The 25,989-nt window shown below is 46.1% G+C and overlaps 1 protein-coding gene and 1 non-coding gene across 3 annotated transcripts in view; both read left to right on the top strand.

Annotated features, from left to right (window-relative positions):
- The window catches only part of GRM4 (glutamate metabotropic receptor 4), a 1,444,124-nt gene that overhangs the window by 1,040,417 nt on the left and 377,718 nt on the right, over positions 1–25,989 (top strand). For both annotated transcript variants that reach the window (XM_069633515.1, XM_069633516.1), the window contains 2 exons: positions 15,274–15,428; positions 24,675–24,815. In XM_069633515.1, coding sequence (XP_069489616.1) covers positions 15,274–15,428; positions 24,675–24,815 — 296 coding nt within the window. The remainder of the gene's footprint in view (positions 1–15,273; positions 15,429–24,674; positions 24,816–25,989) is intronic.
- LOC138522153 (U6 spliceosomal RNA) lies at positions 3,732–3,838 on the top strand. The gene has a single exon (XR_011283257.1). It is a non-coding gene; the product is annotated as a U6 spliceosomal RNA (small nuclear RNA).

Consider the following 25,989-nt stretch of genomic DNA (forward strand, 5'->3'; position numbering starts at 1 on the left):
AATCCCAGTATACCTTTCTGGAAAATCCCAAATCATCCCCAATTACCTTGTAATGCCGGCTACCGATGGTGGAACGGAAGACACAACACTTATCCCTCAGCACCGTAGAAGACAGTGGTTATCAGTGTGATGAGGTTTGGAACCCTTGGCACTGAGACGTGGCTTGCATGTACAGGAAGATACAGTGCCTATGGTCACATACGACTGGCCTCTAAAAATAGGGGCACATTTCATTGATAGAGCAACTCATTCATTGTGATGAAAAAGTCTATTTCTATGTGCTTTTCTAGAACCCAAATGGCCATATGGGTATCCAAGCGCTGTCTAAGTAGAGATATTAGAAAAATATTGCAGTGGTCGTTATTATTTCAGTTTCTTTACTGGGGTTATTTTCAAAGAAAGTTATTTTGACATCTTCATTTTTGCCTTATTTTTTATAGTTTATCCATTCTACCGCTCACTATGATCTTAAACCCTTATTACAACACATGTTGATAGAGTTAACCTAGCCCAGGAGCGAATGATCACCATACAATATACTGATGGAGGTGTGAAGAAGTTATAATTATAATGATTATTTTATAATGCCGAAGAAGTTTCTAAACGCGGACCGGGATTCGAACATGTGTTGCTCTGCATCGTCTTGCCTCCAAGACGAGCGTGTTTCACCTGAGCTATCCTCCTGGCCCAGCGGTAGGAGAATCTAGGTTACTCCTTGTGTTGCTGGGAGAGCCAGATCTAGAATTAGTTCCTGAAGTGAGAGAGGAGTCACAGGGATGGAGTTTGAGAAGACGCAAGCGTAGTATGAGAAGTACTGTTTTCTGATGTTCTCCTTGCGAGCGAGTTAAGGGGATGGAAGGACTTACTGTGAGATGATCATGTGCTACTATGGGTTTTTAATTCTGTCACTAATTAGGCCTGACTATCAGCTTTGGTTGCCTTGCAGGTGAGGCATGCAGTTTTGAACCAGATCCTAGCCAAGGTGGGGAACAAGAAAATGTGCTCGTCGTGGGGGTGATGTGGTCAAATTTTCTAAGGCTGGTGATGAGGAGAGCTGCAGGATGGTGGGCTGTGTTGAGGGGGGGAGCAGGTGGGCAGCCGAGAGCCCTGCTGATTTGCAAGATCACTATGGCTTCCACCACCGTTTGAAGTCCTGGGGCAGAGTCGAGGATCAGATACCAAGCTGTTTGAGCCTTTCTTTGCAGAGTCTTGTGGGAAGGGTAGATTGCTATCCACAGTGAGGCCTAGGGGATTTTTTTTTTTTGAGCGAATGAGGTGAAGGTGGAGCCCGTCCAAGTGGATTTTGTCTAGGCAGCTTTAAGTGGATTCCTGCTTTGAACGGTTGGCCAAGGAGTACACATTTAGTCTTGGTGGGTTGAAGTGCGTACTTGACGACTGCATTTGAATGGTTCCAAGGCATGAGAGAAAGTGAGCAATATCATGTGTGCCCTTGACCTTTAGATACAACTGGGTACCATCTGGGTACTGATGTATCATGAAAGTGGGGTCGTCTAAGAGTGAACCCAGCGGTTCCATATAAAGGTAAAGATTAACGGAGAGAGAATGGAACCCGGAGGGATTTTATAGGCGATTGGATGGCATTCGGGCCTCAGAGAGCCCATCTGGAAAGCCTGGTGTCTGCCAGATAAGTAGGATTACAGGGCAGTGCCAGAGAAGCCCATCCTATGTGCAAGGAGGGTGAGTAGCCTGTGTTGGTAGATAATGTTTACCACAGTCGAGAGGTCTAGTAGGACTGCCAGGTTATCAGCCACTTGGATGGGGGATGTTTCAGTGCTGCATTAGGATCAAAACCCAAATTTGTAATCCCGGAGCAGACCATTTGCTAGATGTATGTAAGTGGTTGGTTATCAACTGTCTTCTAAATAACTTTGATGATAAATAGAAAGCTTGTCATTCACTGGTATTTTGCTATGTCTTCCGGGTCGAAGGCAGGTTTTTTCAGGAGTGGGTATATAAGCCCTGATTTTAGGAAATCAAGCTACATACCTAATTGAGGAAGGCATTGACTATCTTAAGAAGAGCAGTACGGGCAGGACAGGTATGTTTTGATTAGAGTGGCGTCCAAGGACGTTTTTGGTGTAAAAGATCAGTTTAATGGTGGGAGTGTGTACAAGATGTCCTCAGGCGACAGGGGGGAGAAGAGGGTCTGTGCATTGAAGGGCCCAGGTGGGGTTATAGGAAGGTGCATCAGAGGACTTAGAGCCCTCAATGTGAAGCCTGATGGTATTAATCTGGTGGCTAAAGAGCGTATTAATAGCCTCCTACTTCTCCCGGGATTCTGGCACCTTTGAGTCTGGGGTGGAATTTGAGCAGTGTTTGACTGATGCAAAAAGGGCTCGTCTCCTGTTAGGGGGCTACAGTAATAGTGGTGGTAGGATAAGTATCCTGCAGTTTGGCTGGCAGGCTCTACCATTTGGAAAATAAGGCCTTGAGGGGTTGAAGGTCCTCTAGTTTGTGGGCCTTGCACCAGCATTCCTCACGAGTTCCAATGGACTGTTAAATGATAGAGAGCTCTTGAGAATTTCTGGTTATGGTGCCGTCCAATTTTTACAAAGCCAAAGTATCTGCCAACTCCTTTGAAGTTTGACTAAAGGTTTCTAACTGTGAGGTGATGTTCTGTTCTTTGTGGTGGTGAAGTTGGTGAAACAGTTATCCAGCACCACCATTGGAAATCTGTTGATGATGTGACGTGCCAGCACAAGGCTTTTGTCCTGAGACTTGCACACTGTCACGGAGTGTGATAAGGAGAATTTCTGCATGATCTGTCCAGTCGAGAACGATGGGATCGGAGCCGCTTAGGAGAGGTGAAGAGGATACAATGAGGTCTAGGGTATTACTCCTAATGTGTGTGGTCACTAGTAAGCATTGATATGTCAAGCGATTCTGCTATGTACAGGAACTCGTCTCTTGTATTTTTAGTTGCTTGGGTGCTCGTGAGATGTTGTTTACGTTAGAGTCTGAAGCTTTTCAATGTAATCTCATCTAGGAAGGTACCACACATGTGAGCTGGTCTTTAGATGAGGTGAGCCATTGTGTTAACAAAGGAATGGCAACTATGAGTTTCCATTCAATCTGATGTTGATAGATTGTGTGCAGTACAAGGCCAGTCAATTATGTAGATGACTGCCGCTCCTGCCCTTGCATTCCTTGCCTGGTCCACATGTTTGATGCTGTATGTGGTTCAGGCAATGACATCCAAGACGTGGGAAGCAGGTTTCGGTAATGAAGATAGCATTGAGTTTATTGGCAGTGATCAAGCCTGAAATGTCTGCTGTGTGTAGGATGGGATTGATCAGCATTAAAAAGCATGTATGGCCTGAGGGAGAGTTTGGGAAGGTTGGTAATTGCTTATCCCTGTCCAACTTCTACAGCCCCAAACTCCTAACCTACTTATTTGTAAACAATTTCATGTTTTCTTACGTACTTCCTTGCAGACTGTAACTGATTTGACTGACTTGTATGACTGTACTGATATGCCCTAATTGCACCATTCTAACCTACTTTAATGCGCCCAGATACCTCCGGGTTCGATGCGCTATAGAAATAAATCAACAAAAAAACCCAAAAAAACAAACAGATGTGCTGTGTGAATAAGTGTCCTTGTCCTGGTGGTTGTTGGAGTGTGGGGAACATCTGAGTTTGTGAGACACATGGTTTTGCCTTATAGGTAGAGTGGTATAAAGGATCTGGCCTTTAGACATGCTATGCCCGTGCTCGCTTCGGCAGCACATATACTAAAATTGGAACGATACAGAGAAGACTAGCATGGCCCCTGCGCAAGGATGACACGCAGGCATGGGCAGCAAATGTCTTTGTACATCCTGTGCTGAGGCGCCGGAGATGAGGAAGACTGGGGGAGACTGCTCAAATACAGCTGAGGTGGGTGTGGTCAGTAGATGGGAAGAGTGAGGTCACTGTGTTTGCTGCTGAAGGCTGGATCAGGTCACCCACTGATGTTCTTTAAGTGAAGCCCATATAACTACATGGCCCACAGCAGTGCATGCTATGCAGAAGGCAGCACAAGCAAGGTCACATCTCCTGCTTTCACTGCGTCTGCTGCTGGTGGCTGGATCGGCTTATGCCGATGGTGTCACTTAAGTGGTGTCGATGGCGGGCAGAAGGTGTGCAGAGCAAGGTCACGTGACCAGTCTCCCTTTGTCTGCTGTTGGTGGCTGGATCGCCTTTTGCCATTGGTGTCCCTTAGTTGAAGCCCCACATGGGCTTGGTCAGCAGGTTATGGCATGGAAGAGAAACATTTTATGGTGCTGGCAAAAATGGGATGCTGGGTTTCGGGGCTCAGCCCTTTCCAGCCCCTAAAAGGAACAAAAAAGAAATTGCTCTTTTCTTGGTCTGTCCTTTGCTTCTAATGCCCCGGTGAGAGACGCCCTGTGATCTAAGAGTTAATAAAGGGAAAGAAAGGTGGTTGGGTCAGACGTCATGTGACCTAGACCTGCCTGAACAGCTGACCAACTCCCAAAGAAAAGAGGCTGGAAAGCATCACAAGTAGGGAAAGAAAGGGGCGGGTTAAGGAAAAGAGCACAAAAAAGAAGCACTGCATTACTAGCAGGGATTAGCAGGTGGGTGGGGCAGGTGTCATGTGACCTGTATCCACATTCACCATCTGGCCAACTGCAAAAGAGAGTGAAAGGTGGCTTAAGTAGGGGAAAGAAAGAGCGAGGTTAAGAAACAGAGCACCAAAAAAGAGGCAATAAAAGATTACCACTGATCAGCAGGTGATGGGGACAGAGGTCACATGATCTGATGCACATGGACCAGGTGGCCAATTGCAGAGTGAAAGAGGCTGGAAGCCAGCTTATGTAGGCAAAGAAAGGGGTGGGGCAAAGAAAAGGTGTGCACAAAAAGAGGGACAAAAGTCTAGCAGTGATTAGCAGGTGGGTGGGGGAGAGGTCATGTGACCTAGGTCCAGTTGCACCAGCTGGCCAACCATGTTGATTAGCCATTGTTGTTCCAGTATAAAGATACTTGCATAGCCTGGCAACAAGGATCATTTGACGTGTGTGGCGCCATGTAAGCTTTGCTCACAGGAAGCATTCATTCCACGGCTCAGACGATGCCGTCTTACAATCCCCCATGTGGCACTTCCTATCCCCCGCGGAGTTACTCCATCACATAACCGAGATGGATGGCGAAACCGCACCGATGTGACATTGCGATGTGATGCTGTTCTTTTCCAAATTATCCACTCGGTCTTAGTGTATACCCATGGCCTCCGCATCTGAAATCTGTAATAAGTCCTGGCTGCACGGTCTCCTGTTGGTACAACCTGTAGGCAGTGTTTTTTGAGAAGCAGGGAGGGAGGCCCAGAGTGATGAAATGTCTTGTGAATCTGTCTGGAATTTAATAAGTCTACATTGCAAAGGAAATTTTAAATCTCCGGATGTGAACAGCCCTAGAGAAGTGGCTGGAATTACAAGTAGAGGGGGAGGCTGAGCGGGGGAAAGGTGGGCATGTTCCTGGGGGTAGGCAGGAAATGAAAGAAGGCAGAATGGTACAGGGGGGTGAAATGAGCCAGAGGCTGGTGGAAACAATGAGATTTAAGAGAGGATAGAAATGATGAAGGGAAAGATGGAAAAAGAGATAGAAGGTTGATAGATCTAGCTGTGGAGAAGAGGAGGTTGAGAGAATAGTGGAGAGTTGCAGGAAATCCCTCCCTCCGTCTTACCCGCCTGGCACGACACAAGAAAAGACGCAAAATAGTACACAAAATCCAGGGTGGAACCTCAAATACTTACATTGGGCTTGGAAACACTGCCTACAACAGCACCTTTATGCCTAAGGGTCAATAGTGCGCTTAACAAATGTAATGTAATGTAATGTGTAGAGGAGGACCCTGGCAGGTATTCTGAAACATGTTCATGTCCTATCCCCCCTCTCTATGCCAGTGGTATTTAGATGTTTCATACCGAGCCCCCGCTTGAGTAAAACATTGTTTCTGCCTCACCATCTAGATGTCCCCTCCCCTACTCCCCCACTGCTATATGCATATATTGGTGGACTTACACAATGCAAATGGGTGCTCTGTCTTCCATTTTGTTCTAAAGCGGAAAAGGCAGAAGGCAGGCAGATTCAAAATGGCCAATCACCCGCCTACTTACTTCCAATTCTCTTGCCATTAAAGAAATGTACTCACATATGCACCGCATAAAGCACAGAGTTCTTAAAATATGAAGTGGCTTTCCGAAATTTCTTATCAGAATACTTCTTAGAGTTCGGCCAAAGGTTTAGGAGAAGCTCCAGAGAGTACGATCAAGAAAGAGTTGGAGGGGTCAGAGTTGAAAAGGGAAGATTAGGTAAGAGCTGTAAAAAAAAAAGGGTTGCGCCAGACTAGAGGGTAAGATTGGGAGAGTGAATGCTTCGTCAATAGACATAGAGATGAGCTTGCCAGAGGGAGCAGAGGTGGAGGGGAGGTCACCCTTGGTGTTTGGAGTTTGGACAGTGTGTCGCAGGAAATCCAGGTGGTGGACGCTGGCTCGGCCAAGTGGGGATGGTATAGGGCTGCCGCTGGAAGGTAGATGGAGAACACAATAGAGGAAATGACCATGAAGGGAGAAGGTGGGGCTGAAGCACAAGAGACATATTAAGAGGCGGGAAAAGTGAGTATGATGACAATTACAGTATAAATGATAAGAAATTGATGAGGCTTAGCGAAGCCTTGCAGAGCAAGCGGTGGGGGCATGAAGAGTTAACCGAAAAGAAGGGACTAATACGTGAACTTGTATTTGAGTGGGAGTGTACCCTACATGCGGGAGGGAAGGGAAAGTGAAGAAGGGAATGAAAGGATGTTGGCAGTTTGCACCAGAACTGAAGAGTTGTAGGTGGAGAAATGAAAGGGCACAGATTTAAGCAGGGGTATGAAGATGACTGCCAGAGATGAAGCCAGAGTGTACAGAAGAAAGGCAAGGGGAGTGGCAGGCAGATCAACCTTTTTTGTTACACCCCTCCCCCCACACTGTTTTGCATTTGTAGCAGTGTATGCGCTTCTTCCTGCAGTCTATCTTTGTGTTGGTCACTTCCGCTCTGAAATTGTGCAGTGTGAGAATTCAAATCGAGTGCACCAATGCATCCCTAAAACTCCATAGGTTTGCTTGAATATTCAGGAGTTGAAGAATTTTTGCAGTATTTTTAGTGGCTAGTTTAACATTTGACATTTGATATTAGCAAGTGCCACACTTGGATAGAATTGTGGTTTTTAGCAAGAGCCAGAATATTAGCTAGTGCCACACTTTGGTAGAATTGTGAATGTTAGCCTGCATCACATCGAGATAGGATTGTGAATGTTAGCAAGTGCCACACTTAGATAGAATTGTGAATGATAGCAAGTAGCACATTTAGATATAATTGTGAATGATAGCAAGTACCACATTTAGATAGAATTGTGAACATTAACCTGCGCCAGAACCAGACAGAATTGTGAATGTTAGCGAGGACCACATTTAGCTAGAATTGTGAACATTAGCCTGTGTCGCACCTAGATAAGATTGTGAATGTTAGCAAATGCCACACTTAGATAGAATTGTGAATGTTGGCTTGAACGTTAGCAAGTGCCAAACTTAGATAGAACTGTGAATGTTAGCAAGTGCCACACTTAGATAGAATTGTGAATGTTAGCTTGTGCCACACTTCGATAGAATTGTGAACATTAGCCTGCGCTGCATCTAGATAGGATTGTGAAGGTTAGCAAGTGCCACACTTAGATAGAATCGTGGATGTTAGCAAGAACCACACTTGGAACTGTAAATATTAGCAAGTACCACACTTAGAACTGTGAATATTAGCAAGTTCCACACTTAGAACTGTGAATATTGGCAAGTGCCACACTTAGAACTGTGAATATTAGCAAGTGCCATACATAGATAGAATTGTGAGTTTTAGGAGGTGTCACACTTATATAGAATTGTGAACATTAGCCAGCGTCACATCTACACAGAATTGTGAATGTCGGCCAGTTAGATAGAATTGCAAATATTAGCCATTGCCACATCTAGACTGAATTGGGAATATTACCAATACTACATCTAGATAGAATTGTGAATGCTAGCTTGCTTTGCATCTAGACAGGTTTTTGGAGGTGGGTCAGTGCCACATTTGGATATAATTGTGAATATTGGCCTGCATCATATATAGACAGGATTGTGAATATTAGCCAGTGCTGGATCTAGAGAGAAATGCAGAGATATTCACGTGCCACATTTAGAAAGAACGTGGAAATTTAGCACATATCACTTTTAGATAGCGAGGCCAATAACCAACCCACTAACAATTTCATCCCTCTGCATACACCTCTCAAACTCTAACAAAACACAACCACAACCCTAAAGCATAACAAACCACACACACTTCACTACACTGTAACAACAAAACAAACCACGCATAGCTTCGCACAACAGCACACAGCGGCTACTGACCAAAAGGCACCCAATCAGTGAACGGTGTTAACCGAACTGAAGCTGCCAACAGCACATCACTGCTCTCTTGCACTCATCCCACGCGTTCCCACTGACTCATCCCCCCAACCCCTTTCCTTTTTAGATCCACCAGAGCGCCAGGGGACCACTCCGGTGGTGATAGTGCGCAGTACAAATATCCTTTAACATTAACATTAACACTTAGTATTAGGGGAATAGAGTGGGTTAGTATTGTTATGCCACAGAACTGCTGGCATAGTGGCAGGCGCACGAACACGAGCCTTGTCAGATTCCAAAAATAAAACAGAATAAAAGCGGAACTTGAAGGAAGGATTCGTGGTGTGCAGAGCAATGTAACAGCGCGATGGGCCTTGAAAATGGGACACTCTTTGTTCGTGCTAAGCTGGAGGGAAGGAAGGCTAATGTGAGAAAAGCAAAATTGCTAGGAAATTCTGCTAAGCAGAACGCTGTTGAAAGGTCGCAAAAGCTACCAGATGGGTGCTGGAACATTCTGGCATGTGATGTGCCCAGATGTGACATCAGGGAAAAGGCTGGGAAATGTTATGGAAAATGTTTAAAACACATATGGAGGGGAGGACTCGAAGGAGGGAGAGCAAAGGGGTGGTCAGACTTCCTGGAGGGAAGCACTGTGCTGAGTGCCTGGAGATTTGGCAAGGGTGTGCATTCCTTCTTCTTCAGCTCCTAAATATTTTCCAGTATTCTGTAGTCCTACATTCAATTTCCTTCTCTTTGCCACTAGCGCTATGAGGCCTGTTTGAGATATGGGAGATCTTTACACACCACAAGCCCTTCCAAGAGGTGCACAGTAATAACTCCATCCCATCAACGGCTGCACAAAGTAACTTCCATTAATGGCTCAAACACAGCCACTGATGGCTGCCCCAAGAAATTCCCCCATCATTGGATGCTCCAAGAAAACTCTTTCATAATTATTGGGCACACCAAGAAAACATGTACCCCTAAGGTGCACACAAATGTAATGCCTCCATCATTGAATGCATCTCGAAATTTCTTCCCCAAACCACAAAAACACATCCATGCAGTAGACACAGAAAGCAAACAGCCAATCAACTAATGAACCAAAAGCATTTGCCCTATCAGTAGCCCACCGAGAAAGCACTTGAGTGGACAAGATCATTCTGCATCGATAAATGGCCCCTGCAAACTTTCTAAACTATTAGGTGCACCATGAACACACCAAAACATTGGCCCTATCAGTGGCACCCCAAACATGGCTATCAATACATGTACAAAGACCTATCCCCACCATTGGATGTTAAACGGAACACTAAGATCAGTAAGCACTTCATGAACACCAACACACTTGCGCCAGCGTGAGACACACAGGACAACCTTAACCAATTAGTGAGCCAACAAGAAAAACATAACTCATCCTTGTGTGCATGAAGAAAACACTTGGGCCACTCAGGTGCACTTTGCAAAGACCAATGTCTAATCAGTGGATGCCTAGAGAAACAAGCACTGGCAATGCCAAAAGCTTTGGCTTTTGTGTAGGCATTTGCCAGGCACTGCCGTAGCGATATCAACTGGCCATCAGTGATAGCAGCTGCAAAATAGTGCGAGTAACCTGGGCATATAATAACAGTGTCTGGCAAATGCATACTACTTAGACACACGCCAAAACAGCTGGCTTTGCCAATGCTTGTTTTTTTGACAGGACTTCAGTAAAAGACACGCATATTGCTTATACATCGAGCGGCTGAAGGTGGACCTGGTTAAGCCATTTTTATTATACCAGTAGCTGGTTTACAGCTCCAATTAAGTCATTAACTCTCAGAAGACTGCTTTGAAAAAAACACAATGGCAGGCTCTTTGAGTGCAAAGTTTGATGATAAGGCTTGATAACCCTAGCTGATAGAGATCCCAGGAGGATGTCCTCTGGGTGGGGAGTGGCAGGAAGTGGGTGGGAATGGCCATAGGAATTAGCATGGCCATCGGGATTAGCATGGCCATCGGGATTAGCATGGCCATGGGCAGGCAATGGGTGGGGAATTATCCATACAACACCTACGAGCTTTGTGTCCGTTCTCATGTGACATTCGCCCTAGCTGTAATCTAATGCTATAGTTTGAGCTAAAGCACCACCTTTCAGCCAAAACTAAAAAAAGTGTAGCCTTGTTTTTGTTGCACCAAGACAGCATTAATAGGCACATTAGGAAAACACATACCATAATAATAGACACATTAAGAAATCATGCATTCTTAATGGGCACTTCCAAAAAACATGCACCCCATGATTCACATGCCCCTAAAGAGAACACTTATGCTATCAGTGGGCATACCAAGAAAACAACTACCCTTTCAATGAGTGCACAAGAAAACATGCACCCCCTCCAACTGCATATCAATAAATCAAAAGTAAGGTTTCCCATCAATAGATGCACAGGCAAAACAGCGAACACACACAATCATACCCACTCATCAGCGGGCCCACCAGCACAAGACACAGCCAACCTGCGGGTCCGCCAGAAAAACCAGAAAGCACACCAACAATGCCAGACCCAATAACTTTCCAAACCACTAGAAACACACAGAACACCCCTTCCCCAATAAAAATAATGAAAAAGTTCATCGACATGTTTTGTTTTGTTGGCAGAGGGGGCCCACAGACCCGGCCCCTGCATCTATTTTTAACTATACCCGAGCCCCCAACCACTTATCCACCCCCCCCAAAATAAATGTGATGAACTTTCACGTTATTTTGTGCATGTTTAAATTGCAGGCTTTGAAATGCCTGGCGATGAAAGCAATGAAAGCACGTCACACCAAATGAACCCACCCAATCAGTACATACACAAAGACAGACATGGTGACTGTAGTCCAGCTGGAGAAGAGTTAGATAAGGCTCGACCAGGGAGATTACCTTTCAATAGAGTCCAGCCACAGACTAAGAGGTACCCTACCTCCCACATCCCTTTCACTATCCCCAAAAAGCCACAAGCGGGACCCAAGCCTTTCCCAGCAGCCTGGCCCAGGGCTTGGCTCCCAGACGACCAACAGTTCAAAGTACACCCTCACTTAAGAGTCACCATAGACTCTTCCATATTTCCCATTTATGGAACCTGGCCATTCATTGGTGTTGAATTGCACGTGGTTGGGTGCAATGGTTTTATAATGTGTCCCAGTGTTTTTAAAAATAGGGCAAACTTTCCCCCAGTTCTAATAACGTGCAAACTTTGCACTTGCACTCGTGCCACATTTCTGTAATCTGGTCCCTGGTGCCTCACGGTAAGCAATGGTGTGCACGTCAAGCAACGGTGTGCATGTCAAAGCTTAGATCTTAACACAGAGGCTAATTATTGGGACATTTCATATCATGAGTTCACATCCATGTACTATTTATAACATTGGTGTTATCCCCAAGCAAAAGAAAATGCAAGTTCAACCCAGTTTTGCCGGCAGACATGTTCAACATTAGGTCCCTGCAGCTAAAACCGCTGCCCTCCTAATCAAACCTGTCCCACTCATCACCTCAGTTCTTTTCAAAAGCACAACCCCTGGTCGAATACGGAACCTTGACTTTGTATTATTATTATTATTATTATTATTATTATTATTATTATTGTATTTATTGAGCGCGGACCTAGCTTTCGGGAAGCAACAAAGTGCTTTACAATCACAGGGGGAAGAACACAGTGGGGGAACCAGAGAAAAAAGGAGCTAGTACGCCCACAAGACCACAGATGTGTAGATCTCTGAAGTGCAGCATAAATATGTACATTGCACTCGGCGGAGCACTGAAGACGCGCACAGATTAGACACCAAGGGCCCTTTGCTGAACTTTGCCTTTCTGCAAAATAATAGAGCAAACAAATTTAGCACCTGGGGCCAGATTACAGAAAGTCTGCACCGGTGCAAGTGCAAAATTGCACGGTAGTAGCACTAGGGCAAAGTGTGCCCTATTTCTGAAAACACTGTGCTATATTATAACACCATTGCACCATGACAAGTGCAGTTTGGCATGGTCACCACTAGGGCAAAAATTGCCATAGTGCAAAAAGATATATTTTTGAAGTATTTGCACACCAGGGCAAAGTTTGCCCTAGTGATGATACCATTCAGTACTAGCACTAGGGCAAACTTTGCCATGGTTCACAAATGCAGTGAAAAGCTATCTTTTTTGCAATGGGGCAATTCATGCGCAAGTGCTTGTAACATGCCAATGTGCACTTGTGATGACACAATGATTTTCTAATGTGCACCAGTGTTTATAGAGAAGGGGAAGACTTTGCCCTAGTGCTAATACCATGAAACATTGCACTTGCACTGGTGCAAAGTTGCTCTAATCTGGCCCCCAAGTTGTGCTGATTGTATAGTAGGGAATGGAGCAACCAGATCTGTTCCCAGGCAGTGCTATCTAACACTTTTCCATCAGGGTAAACATCAAGCAGACTGTATTGAACTACCTTAGCTACGGGTCATACTTGGAAATGTAGTGAACACTTTTTTGTTTAAGTTAAACAGAAAACATAGTGCAACAAACAGCCTGCGTCTTTTTTGCCATAGTGCGAGATTGAGACAAAACCTGGTTGCTCCATTCTGCATTACCTGAGCAGCAAAACTCGGGCAATTGCACTGGTGCAAATCTTGGATACTCTGGGTTTAAGTTTATTTATTTTTTGTAAAAATGACTATTATGCTGAGGAAAAGACATGTTTGTTTGTTTGTTTCTTTCTTTCTTTATAATGCGCACCAGACCCGCAGGTAGCAGGGCACAACAATACGAAGATGCAAGGCTTACAAAGTTTCAAATAATTACCATATAATCAGAAAGATGTGCAGGTGAAATTAATTACAGGCAGAAGATAAGAAAACATGTTCAGGTTATATACAATTCAATCTATACAATTCTAACTATACTTACAGTGAAAGGCAGCATAGGTGAAGTATAGCATCTAACTAACCTTCCGTCAGGTTGAGAGTCTGACTAACCTTCCGTCAGGTTGAGAGTCCGACTAGCCTTCCGTCAGGTTAAGGTGGGTGATATATCTCTTTCTAAAGTGCAGATAAGGTTGGTCTGCTCTCAGCTCGTGAGGTAGGGAGTTCCAAAGTTTAGCAGGAAAGCTGTTGCCACCAATCTTAGCATATAAAACTTTCTTCTGTAAAGGGATAAGTCTGTAGGGTGACCAGACGGCCCTGTTTTCCCGGGACATTCCGGTGAAATCGCTCTCTGGCCCGGGGTCCAGAGAGTTTTTTGAATTAATGAACCCCGTCCCGGGATTGGATGGGCAGGTGGCTAGGGTCCCGGTTTTTGCAGGGATCCGATTCAGAAATCCTGAAATCAGGGACCCGGCGCGACTCTTCCTATGCATGAAGGCTTGTCATGCCCCTATTACCTCCCCCTTACCCTCCCTGGTCGCTCTCCTCCAATGAGAGGAGTGTGCCTGGAACACCCCACCACGCCTGCAACAGGCGAGCGACATAGAAGTAGGACTACCATTTTATCTGAGTCCTGATTGTGTTTTACTGTAGTCCTTCCTCTGTATATATGGCCTGTCCCCCTTTTTTTATTGTGGTCACCCTATGTGTCTGAAAATATATGTATTGTAAGTTTCATGATTCAACTTAATGAAACCAGAACTTTATCTTTCAAATGTAAAGAACCCTCCCTCCCCGACACATCTGTAAATGCCCCGACTGGACTCACATCTCCCGAATGGAATGGGACCCACTGACATACAGGGCTACCCAATGTTACAGCATGCATGCCAACATTATCCATTCCCTTTGGGAGTGGCTAGTCCGGTACCAGTTTTTACTTTGCCTTCTGGAACTTTGCAGTCTTGTTTTAAAATGGGGAACTCTGGGACTGCAAAGTCCCAGAAGGCAAACTGAAAACCAGGACTGAACTAGCACTGGCATGTTGGCATTTATATTGCAGCTCCTTTCCAGTGCTTGACTCGAGCCTCAGTCTGATAGGTGGGGGTAAGCAGGGTGAGCCTTTTTTTCAGAGCTGCATTTGCAGGTAAGAACTTCACTGTTGCGGTCTTAGCCCAGTGCAGATACTGGCTGAGATGGTGTCCTCTCTGTTTGGGGGAGTTGCTAGGTCTGGAAAAGACCTGGGGCTACTCTAATGTCGGAACTGTTGGGACTGGGGTCTAGGTAGCCCTTTGGCTGTAGCTCCTGAGATTATATCCGGGGCTACAACGAAAAGATCAGGGGCTATAGCCCCCTTAACCCCCCCTAGCAACGCCCCTGCTTACGTTAGTTGTATCTTATGAAGTGCTTTCAGCCTTGTTCACCGCTCTGAGGCTCTTTCTTGGGTCATATATTGGAATGTAAATTGGTCTCACATAGCGCAACACCGGCCATTTTGCGGCCTCAAGGCGTTTAGTTTGGCCTATCGCTTGTAGGGTGATGTCTTATTGTGTGGGCCAAATTTTATCCCCCAAAAGCTATCTCCCTATGCAGCGGAACTGCCAAGAAGTGGGCACTTTTTATTTTTAAAAGTAAATTGTATTCCTTTCATAGTTGTGGCGGGAAAAATACCCATCCCAAATGTTCTGGAGCAATTAGTCTGACCTCATGAATTCAAAATGGACGCACAGCAATGCTGATTAAAAATGCAGAAATAAAGATGTTCCATTGCTTTATGCCCCCAGATCAGGAGGGCAAGATGCTTCAGTTGGGGATCAGATGTATACGACTTGAGGACTTTGTGAGACACAAAAACAGAAAATAGCCAGAGAACATGTGTGTGAAATTGACACAGGGTGATAAGGAAGGATGTGGAATGTGGAATGGCGGTGCATGTACTAATCTGGGACGTTCTCTCCTCCTGCAGGAAGGTTCTGGAAGCAGCCAAACGAGCCAACCAGACGGGGCACTTTGTGTGGGTAGGCTCGGACAGTTGGGGGTCTAAGATCTCGCCCGTCTTGAACCAGGAGGAGGTGGCCGAGGGGTCTGTCACAATCCTGCCCAAGAGAGTGTCTGTGAGAGGTAAGATGCCTGCTTCCCCACCTCCTCTATTTCCCCTCTTCTGATGCGTATTCTCGCTTTTCACAATATTTGTTTTTCCTCATAGTTCTCCTTTTCATGTCAACCTTCGCCTCCCGCATTGTCGCTTCTCCTTGTCTTTGTCCATCTCCTCTCTCACCCTTTCCTTTTCCCACGCCTCTCTCACCAGATCATTTTCAATCTCCTCTCTTACCCATTGATTTTCCCTCTCCTCTCCGTTATTTGTATTAGTATGGTATTTATTGAGTGCAGTCCTAGCTTCGCAAAGCAACGGAGCGCTTTACAGAGGTATACAACAGTACAGATGCATGACAGAGCGCTTTACAGAGGTACACAACAGTACAGATGCATGGTAGAGCGCTTTACAGAGGTATACAACAGTACAGATGCATGGCGGAGTGCTTTACATAGGTATATAACAGTACAGATGCATGGCGGAGCGCTTTACATAGGTATACAACAATACAGATGCATGACGGAGCACTTTACAGAGGTATACAACAGTACAGATGCATGAAGGAGCGCTTTGCAGAGGTATACAACAGTGCAGATGCATAACAGAGCACTTTACAGAGGTATACAACAGTACAGATGTATATCTGAGCGCTTTACAGAGGTATACAACAGTCCAGATGCATGACAGAGTGCTTTGCAGAGGTAAACAACAGTGCAGATGCATAACAGAGCACTTTACACAGGTATACAACAGTCCAGATTCATGACGGAGCGCTTTGCAGAGGTATACAACAGTACAGATGCATGGCGGAGCGCTTTACATAGGTATATAACAGTACACATGCATGGCATAGTGCTTTGCAGAGGTAAACAACAGTGCAGATGCATAACAGAGCACTTTACACAGGTATACAACAGTCCAGATGCATAAAGGAGCGCTTTGCAGAGGTATACAGCAGTGCAGGTGCATAACAGAGCACTTTACAGAGGTATACAACAGTACAGATGTATATCTGAGCGCTTTACAGAGGTATACAACAGTCCAGATGCATGACAGAGTGTTTTGCAGAGGTATACAACAGTGCATATGCATAACAGAGCACTTTACAGAGGTATACAACAGTACAGGTGTATATCTGAGCACTTTACAGAGGAATACAACAGTCCAGATGCATGGCGGAGCGCTTTACAGAGGTATACAACAGTCCAGATGCATGACAGAGTGCTTTGCAGAGGTATACAACAGTGCATATGCATAACAGAGCACTTTACAGAGGTATACAACAGTACAGGTGTATATCTGAGCGCTTTACAGAGGTATACAACAGTCCAGATGCATGGCGGAGCGCTTTGCAGAGGTATACAACAGTACAGGTGTATATCCGAGCGCTTTAAAGAGGTATACAACAGTCCAGATGCATGGCGGAGCGCTTTGCAGAGGTATACAACAGTACAGGTGTATATCTGAGCGCTTTAAAGAGGTATACAACAGTCCAGATGCATGGCGGAGCGCTTTGCAGAGGTATACAACAGTCCAGATGCATGGCGGAGCGCTTTGCAGAGGTATACAACAGTCCAGATGCATGACGGAGCGCTTTGCAGAGGTAACAGAACAGATACACAGCAGGGATCGGAAACTGAGGGGCACAGAGGAGGAGTATAGATGTACAGGGTGGTGGAGAGGGGCGGGCGGCATCTAGCGGGTCAGGTGGCATGAGGGTGATGTGATGGCCTAGGTGTTGAGGCCCACTCCCTTTTCATCTCCTCCCTTATCCATTCATGTTCCCACTCCTTTCTCTTTCCTTTTCCAACTCCTCTCTAACCCATTTATTTTACACTCCTCTCCCACCCTTTCATTTTACACTCCTCTCATACCATTTTTTCTACTTTCAATATATTGAATTCCCAGCTTTATTTCCCTTATGTACTTTTTACCCTTCCCATTGCTTTTTACTGTTATTTGTACTTCTCAATTCCTATTTCTTTTCCAACTTTCCAGATTCAATTTCACTTTTAAATTTGCATTGTATTTTGCTATCCATTTTCCTCACTTAATCTCATTTTATTAACTCCTAATTGACCCAGAGAAGAGGACAAACAATGCTTACCCACATCCGTGGCTGTGGTGAGGATCCTCCCTCTGTATTCTCGTGTCTCTTGTGAGGGTCTTTCCCACTGGATTTTCCTTTCTGCGCTGACGGGTCTTCCTACCGGATTCTCGTGTCTGTGGTGAGGGCCCTCCCCTCTGGATGCTCGTGTCTGTGGTGAGGGTCCTCCCCTCTGGATTCTCGTGTATGTGGTGAGGGTCCTCCCTGTTGGATTCTCGAGTATGTGTTCACTGTCCTCCCCACTGGATTCTTGTGTCTGTGGTGATAGTCCAGACCACTCGATTCTCGTGTCTCTGGCGAGGGTCCACCCAGCTGGATTGTTGTGTCTGTGGTGCGAGTCCTCCTGCTGAATTCTCGTGTCTGTGGTGAGAGTCCTCCCTGCTTGATTTTTGTATATGTGGTTAGAGAATCCCTACTAGATTCTTGTGTCTGTGTTGAGGGTGCTAATACCTGGATTTTCGTTTCTGTGGTGAGGGTCCTCTCTTCTGGATAATCGTGTCTGTGGTGAGGGTTCAGCCCGCTGGATTCTCGTGTCTCTGGTGAGGGTCCAGCCCGCTGGATTCTCGTGTCTCTGGTGAGGGTCCTCCCCGCTGGATTCTCGAGTCTCTGGTGAGGGTCCACCCCACTGGATTCTCGTGTCTGTGGTGAGGGTCCTCCCCTCTGGATTCTCGTGTATGTGGTGAGGGTCCTCCCCTCTGGATTCTCGTGTATGTGGTGAGGGTCCTCCCTGTTGGATTCTCGAGTATGTGTTCAGGGTCCTCCCCAGTGCATTCTTGAGCCTGTGGTGAGGGTCCTCCCTGCTGGATTCTCGTGACTGTGGTGAGGGTCCTCCCTGCTGGATTCTCGTGACTGTTGTGAGGGTCCTCTGTGCTTGATTTTTGTGTCTGCGGTGAGGGGCTCCCAACTGGATTTGTGTGTCTGTTGGGAGAGAATCCCTGCTTGATTCTTGTGTCTATGGTGAGGGTCCTAATGGCTGGATTTTCGTTTCTGTGGTAAGGTCCTCCAGCTGGATTCTCATATCTGTGGTGAGGGTCCTCCCCGCTGGATTCTTGTGTCTGTGGTGAGGGTCCTCCCCACTGGATTCTTGTGTCTGTGGTGAGGGTCCACCCCACTGGATTCTTGTGTCTGTGGTGAGGGTCCACCCCACTGGATTCTTGTGTCTGTGGTGAGGGTCCTCCCCACTGGATTCTTGTGTCTGTGGTGAGGGTCCACCCCACTGGATTCTGTTGTCTGGGTGGGGGTCCTCCCTGCTGGATTATGGTGTCAGTGGTGAGGGTCCTTCACGCTGGATTCTCATGTCTTTGTGGGGGTCCTCCCTGCTGGATTCTTTTTTCTGGGTGGGTGGTCCTTCTTTTGGATTCTTGTGTCTGTGATGAGGGTCCACCACATGAGATTTACGTGTCTGTGGTGAGGGCCCGCTCTGCAGGATTCTAGTGTTTGTGGTGAGGGTCCTCCCTGCTGGATTTTCGTGTTTGTGGTGAGGGTCCTCACCATTGGACTTTTGTGTCTGTGGTGAGAACCTCCTGTTGCATTCTCATGGTGGTGGTGAGGGTCCACCCTGATGGACTCTCGTGTCTGTGATGGGGGTATTCCCTGCTGGATTCAAATGTCTGTTGTGGCGGTCCTCCCTGCTGGATTCTCGTGTCTGTGGTGAGGGTCCTGCCCGCTGGATTCTTGTGTCTTGGTGGGGCCCTCCCCACTGGATTCTCGTGTATGTGGACACGGTCCTCCCTGCGGGATTCTCGAGTCTGTGGTGAGGGTCCTCCATGCTGGATTCTCGTGTCTGTGATGAGGGTCCACACCACTGGATTCTCGTATCTGTGGTGAGGGTCAACTCTGCTTGATTTTTGTGTCTGTGGTGAGGGTCCTCCCACCTGGATTTGCATGTCTGTGGTACCAGAATCCCTGCTAGATTCTTGTGTCTGTGATGAGGGTCCACTCTGCAAGGTTCTCCTGTCTGTGGTGAGGGTCCTCCCAGCTGGATTCTTGGGTCTGCGGTGAGGGTCCTCCCCGCTAGATTCATGTATCTGTGATGAGTGTCCTCCCCACCAAATTCTCATTTATATATGGTGAGGGTCATCCCACCTGGATGCTTGTGTCTGTTGTGAGGGTCCTACATGTTGGATTCTCGTGTATGTGGTGAGGGTCCACACTGCTGTATTCTGTTGTCTGTGTGGGGGTCCTCCCTGCTGTATTCTGGTGTCTGTGGTGATGGTCCTCCCTGCTGGATTCTTGTGTATGTGGTGAGGGTCCACCCTACTGGATTCTGCTGTCTGGGTGTGGGTCTTCCACGCTGGATTATGGTGTTTGTGGTGATGGTCCTCCATGCTGGATTCTGATGCCTGTGGTGAGGGTTCTCCATGCTGGATTCTTTTGTCTGGGTGGGGGGGTCCTACTGTTGGATTTTTGTGTCTGTGGTGAGGGTCCACTACATGGGATTTACGTGTCTCTGGTGAGGGCCCTCCCTGCTGTATTCTCGTGTTTGTGGTGAAGGGCCTCCCTGCTGGATTCTCGTGTTTGTGCTGAGGGTCCTCACCATTTGATTCTCGTGTTTGTGGTGAGGGTCTTCCTCACTGGATTCTCGTGTATGTGGTGAGAGTGCTCCTCACTGGATTCTCGTGTCTGTGGTGAGAATCCACTCTGCTGGACTCTCGTGTCTGTGATGGGGGTATTCCCTGCTGGATTCTTGTGTCTGTGGTGAGAGTCCTAACGCCTGGATTTACGTTTTTGTGGTGAGGGTCCTCTCCACTAGAAACTCCTGGTCTGTGTTGAGGGTCCTCCCAGCTGGATTCTCTTGTCTATGGTGAGGGTCCTGCCCGCTGGATTCTTGTGTCTGTGGTGAGTTTCCTCTCTGTTGGATTCTTCTGGTGTCTGTGGTGAGGGTCCTCCCGCTGGATTCTCCCGTCTGTGGTGAGAGTCCTCCATGCTGGATTCTCCCGATTCACTGCAGTGTAAGTCATGAGCAATGGAGTAAAACCCGGGGTTGTGTGCCTGCCTCCACATCATGTGGTGAAACCGCCTGAATGTCGGCCGGTGAAGGTCAGTTATGGTGGCTGCATTGAAAACCCTGGCCGGCGTCATTGGAATGGATACCTATGGCCTGTGCCGGCTTTTTAGAAGTTAACAAAATGCCGGAGGGGCTGTAGGAATCCAGCCTCTCAGCAGACATCAGAATACTGACGAACTGGCCACTGGAGAGCATTGAGGATTTTTAAACAGGGTGGAAAATTCCATGTGGAAAATCTTGTTTTGAGTTTCCTTGCAGGTCTCCGTCTCTGTGCTGAAAAAGGGCCCGCAGTCTGAGTATCTACAGGCGCTCTCAGACCATCTCATATTTTCCAATCTGCTCACATTATCCCATCCCTTCATATAATGCAATCTACCTTTATTATCCTTTTACTTTATCCAACCTTTTTATATTATCTATTATCCCTTCTCCTCATTTCATCATATCTCTGTATATTTTTCAAACTCCTCATATTGTGCTTCTCATACTATCCCATCTATGCATTATACTACCTCCTTGGATTTTCCCATGTCCTCCCAGTATTCCCTCTCCTCCTATTATCCAACTCATATTATCCCATCTCCTCATATTATCCCATCTCCTCATATTATCAATTTTCTCATATTATCCCATCTCCTCATATTATCCCACCTCCTCATATCATTCCCTCTCCTCCTATTATCCTTCTCATATTATCCCATCTTCTCATATAATCCCATCTCCTCATATTATGCCATATTCTACTATTTGTCTCATATTATCACATAGCCTCTTTTCCCATATTCTTATATTTGTCCATCTCCTCCTTTTATTTATTCCATGTTCTCCTATCTCTTTATTCTCTCATTTCCTCATTGTATCCCATCTCCTCACTGTTTTCCTTTCCCCACCCCTTTTCTTATTTCCGCTCACTCTGCTCTTTCTTGCAGCGGTTTCTTCTCTGTTCTGTTCCCATGTTCCCCTTCCTCCGCTCCCTGCTCCTGTGTTGCCGCCCCGCGTGCCCACTTTCCAGGCGTGTTCTAAGATTGGCCTGGTGAAGTCTCTTAGCATTCCTGCCAGCAGCCCCTTTGCCTGTCACCCCCTCTACTCTTCAGAGTGTTAATCGCTGGGCTGGTGACAGCCTGTCCCGTATGCTCTGTCATATGCGAGCTGTTAATGACTCCTCTCTGTTGTCAGCATTTTGAGCCCTGTTTACAACTGTCCTTCTGGAACGGAAGCCACGCCGTGGGCAGGAAACTTTTCCTATGTAGCAATTCAGGCTCAAGAATGCAACCCACCCCGCCAATCCCATGGAGCGGGAACCAACCCCTTTGCCAATCACAGGGAGACGGAATCCATCCTCTTTGCCAATCACAGGGAGGGCAATCCGTTCATTCTGTCAATCATCTGGAGAATGATCCATCCCCTTGTGCCAATCATATGCAGAGGCAGAGGTGGGGATCCGCTCAATTGTGCCAATTAAAAAAGTAGATTCCATCCCATTCTGCCAATTACACAGTGGACAGCCCATCCAATAGAATTGATTTCATGGATAGAAATCTTCCACAGTGTGTTGATCACAGGCAGAAGGGTCAATCTCCATGCTGATTATAAGCCTGTCAGTCACAGGAAGAGTGAGGTATACCTCAGTGTCAATTACAGGTATTTGATTATGCGCAGTGCTCCAATTACAGGCAGAGGAATCGTGCCCATTGGGCCAATCACAGCTAGATGGAGCGAGATCATCATGCTAATTATAATCATGTTAGTCACAGCAAGCAGGATCCAGACCTTGGTGTCAATTACCGGTTCAGGAATTGTTTAATTTTGCCATTTCATGGGAATAATGAGAATCTGTCCCATTGTTCTGATAACAAGGGGACTATTCCATCCTGCCAATCACAGGGAGAGTACTTAACTACTAAAACCAATCAGAGGGAGAGGAATCCATGCCATTGGGCCAATCACATGGCGAATATTCCATACAACTGATTTAAGCAGATCAACAAATGCCAGTCCAATTGTAACAAACACAAGAAAAGCATTCCATCTTCTCTTGCTAAAAGTGGAGCTAGTCACAGGGAATCCATAGCTCTGTAAGTTACAGGCAGTGGAATCCACCCAATTGGATCAATCACAGGCACAACAATCAGCACCATTGGGTCAATCGCAGAGAGAGATCTTTGGCCATTTTTGGTCAGTCACAAGGTGAAGAATTTCCCTTTTCTGGTATTCACACAGCACCAACCACAGGGGAGTAAGCCTTCCTACTATATCATTTGCAAAGCACAATCCATTCCATTGGCCAATCAATGGCAGCCTGATCCATCCCAATAGGAATCCCTCCCACCATGCTAATCCAAGGGAATGGAGAGGAATCACAAACCTCATTATAAATCTGCCACATGGTGAACTGGAAAACTGGAACCGGATTCAAAATGGCTCTTAAACCGATTAATTAAAGACCCCTATATGAACCTGGCGGTCAAGGTAAAGAAAGGTAGTGTTTAAATATGCATCTGTATTTAATGCCTGCCAGATTATGCGATTGGAAGGTATTTATATTAGTTATACATTTTGACTCCAGAATATACCTCCAGAAGTTCCTCTAATGTTTACTGTAAGGCAAGAGAGGTAAAAGGTGTAAAAAGACTTCAGGTATTTTGTGAAAGTTTATTTTCCTGTAGGGAATGCATACTCACGTGCATCTCTTCACCAAAGGAAAGAAAGACTATTCATGGGGTCACCCGAGGGCTAACCCAGTCATCTCTGACGCCCACCTTCACACCCCTTGCCAATGGAAACCAGACTAGGAGGGGGGAACATGAGGCTTTTTGTCACATTATTGAACACTGTACAGCATTGAGGAGATGGTTTCCATCCTCAAAACGAAGGGGGAGCAGATACAAGCATGTACACCTGAATGCATGCAGATATTCAGAAATACTGCGTGCACTATTTCTCCGAATCTACTTCCATTACTGTGAAGTCAGCAGCTTCCTAGTAATCAGGCAGATTCCATGAATAAGTGCATGCAGGTTTGGCCATTAACGCATGAAGTCGTTTTTGCTCAGACAGCGCCAAGCTCAAATTGAATACCTACATTATATAATTGGCCTTCTATATAAAGGTTGCAGCAATCTCCCAGAATGATGGGAATTACACCAAGGTGGAGAGGTTCATCTGAACTCTGGGATTTGATCTTGCAACCTGTTGTCACGTGGATCTCTGCAGCAAGGACCCAGCGGACAAAGCTATCTAGATTATTGATGGGGTTTTAATGATCTTAATCTTGCGTGAGACCTTCTCTTAGTCCCAGACAGTACCTTTTCACCATATTCTATTGACCCACCCTGCCCTAGGGATCCATAACAATCCTCTGGTTTGAGGTTGCCGCTGTCCTGTTCATCACCAGAAACTGACTAATCATTTCCATTTGATTGTTGAAGAGGTTATAATGATCTCAATCTTGGGTGAGACCTTGGGCCTCATTACACGGTAGGCGGTGAACCAAGGTGCTATTAGCACCTTGGCCCATGCCGGTAAAATACCGGCACCGCCTTAGTGGAAAGGGGAATTACCGCCCTATCCCTAAGGGGAATTACCGCCTATGCCAATTACTGTACCGCAAATTTGCGGTGCCGTAATTAGCATCAAGGTCACTTAGCGGGTTGGTTTTTAACACCTGCTAAAAGCAGGCGTTAAAGTACCAACCCGCTAAGGGACCTCGTAGTAAGGCGGTAAGGGTTAACGGTCACCGGTACAATTACCGGTGACCGTGAATCCTTACCACCTACCGTGTACTGAGGCCCCTTCTCTTAGTCCCAGACAGTACCGGTTCACCATATTTTATTGAGTCACCCTGCCCTAGGAGCCATAATAATCCTCTGGTTTGAGGCTGCAGTTGTCCTGTTCATCACCAGAAACTGACCAATCTTTTCCAGTTGATTGTTGTTGGGGTTTTAATGAGCTCATTCATCTTAGTCCCATGCGGTAATGTTTCACCATATTTTATTGAGCCGCCATGCTCTAGGGATCCATAATAATCCTCTGGTTTGAGGTTGCAGTTGTCCTGTTCATCATCAGAAATGGACTAATCATTTCCAGATGCTCTAGCATCTCTTTGCAGTTGACCATCTTGGGTTTTTCTCAATCACCTCTCTAGCTTTTCTTTGGCAGGGTTCGATCGATATTTTACAAGCCGGACGCTCGACAACAACAGGCGCAACATCTGGTTTGCGGAGTTCTGGGAGGATAATTTCCACTGTAAACTCAGCCGTCATGCACTGAAAAAAGGAAGCAACATCAAAAAGTGTACAAGTAAGTGAGATCAAGCCCAAGGGCCTACCAACAGATGGCATCAGGCGCTTACTGTTGCCTCAATCTATATAATTGTGTGTGTTTTGTAGCTTGAGCAGAAGATGTGTACAAATGTATCAGTTCATTCTTTGTCGCACAATGTTTGGTAGCCATGTTGATATGCTACAACATAGTGGGAATTTGGAGAATTTGCCAAGAATGAATCGAGAACAAATACAACTCCCATCCAGAGAGCATTACGCAAATGTAAACCCTTATACCCGGAATGAAGTGTGAGAAACATGCACCGGGCACCTAAATGCATTGAGACCTACATTAAAGAAAATTGACACCACCCCAGAAACCATCTTTCAAATTGTTACCTGTAAGACAAAAATGCTCCCAGAGAAATATGTTCCCACCTAGAATGCTTTAATAGAACAATAATGAATACAGACTGCACTTAGAGAAAAAATATATCCTGAGGAATGCTTTGGGTTTAATATGATGTAGCCCCAAGCAACAAGGGGTCATATGTCCTCACCCAGAAGGCAGGTGTAATTGTTGGCAGCCTTTTTGGTTGCTGGCAGCAGTCCTAAGTGGAAGAAGCCATTGGTGAGAGACATTCTTAAGAAGTTGTTGATTAGCGGATATGTACAGGCAACAGGTTTCAGTGTTAGGAAATATCGAGGCCAGACATTACAGTGGCACTAGTTGCTGGTGGATGTCATTAGTGGATTTGTCAATGCAGTTAGTTGTAAGTTGTTGCTGTTGTGGGTTTTCATGGAATTTTTGAGACAAGGAAAAATCAACGTGGCAATTGTCAGAGAGAGATTGTTGGTGTCAACGGTATAATTGGTAGATATCATTGACTAAGTGAATGTTGTTGAGATGGGCCTCATTACACGGAAGGCGGTCAGGGTTAACGGTCACCGGTAAGAGTACCGGTGACCGTTAATCCTTACCGCCTTACTACGAGGTCCCTTTGCGGGACCCGACCTTAACGGCTGGTGTAGGCCAGCCCTTAAAGTTGGGACCCGCAAAGGGACCTTGGTGCTAATTACAGTACCGCAATTTGCAGTACTGTAATTAGCTCCTTCCCCATGCCCATTATGCCCTATGGGGCAAAAATGGGAATGGGGAAGGGCCATGGAGAAAGGGGGAATTACTGCCCCGCCAACCTTGGAATGGGGTG

Source organism: Ambystoma mexicanum, chromosome 13 (assembly GCF_040938575.1).
Source record: "Ambystoma mexicanum isolate Mex_15411 chromosome 13, UKY_AmexF1_1, whole genome shotgun sequence".
Taxonomy (NCBI): domain Eukaryota; kingdom Metazoa; phylum Chordata; class Amphibia; order Caudata; family Ambystomatidae; genus Ambystoma; species Ambystoma mexicanum.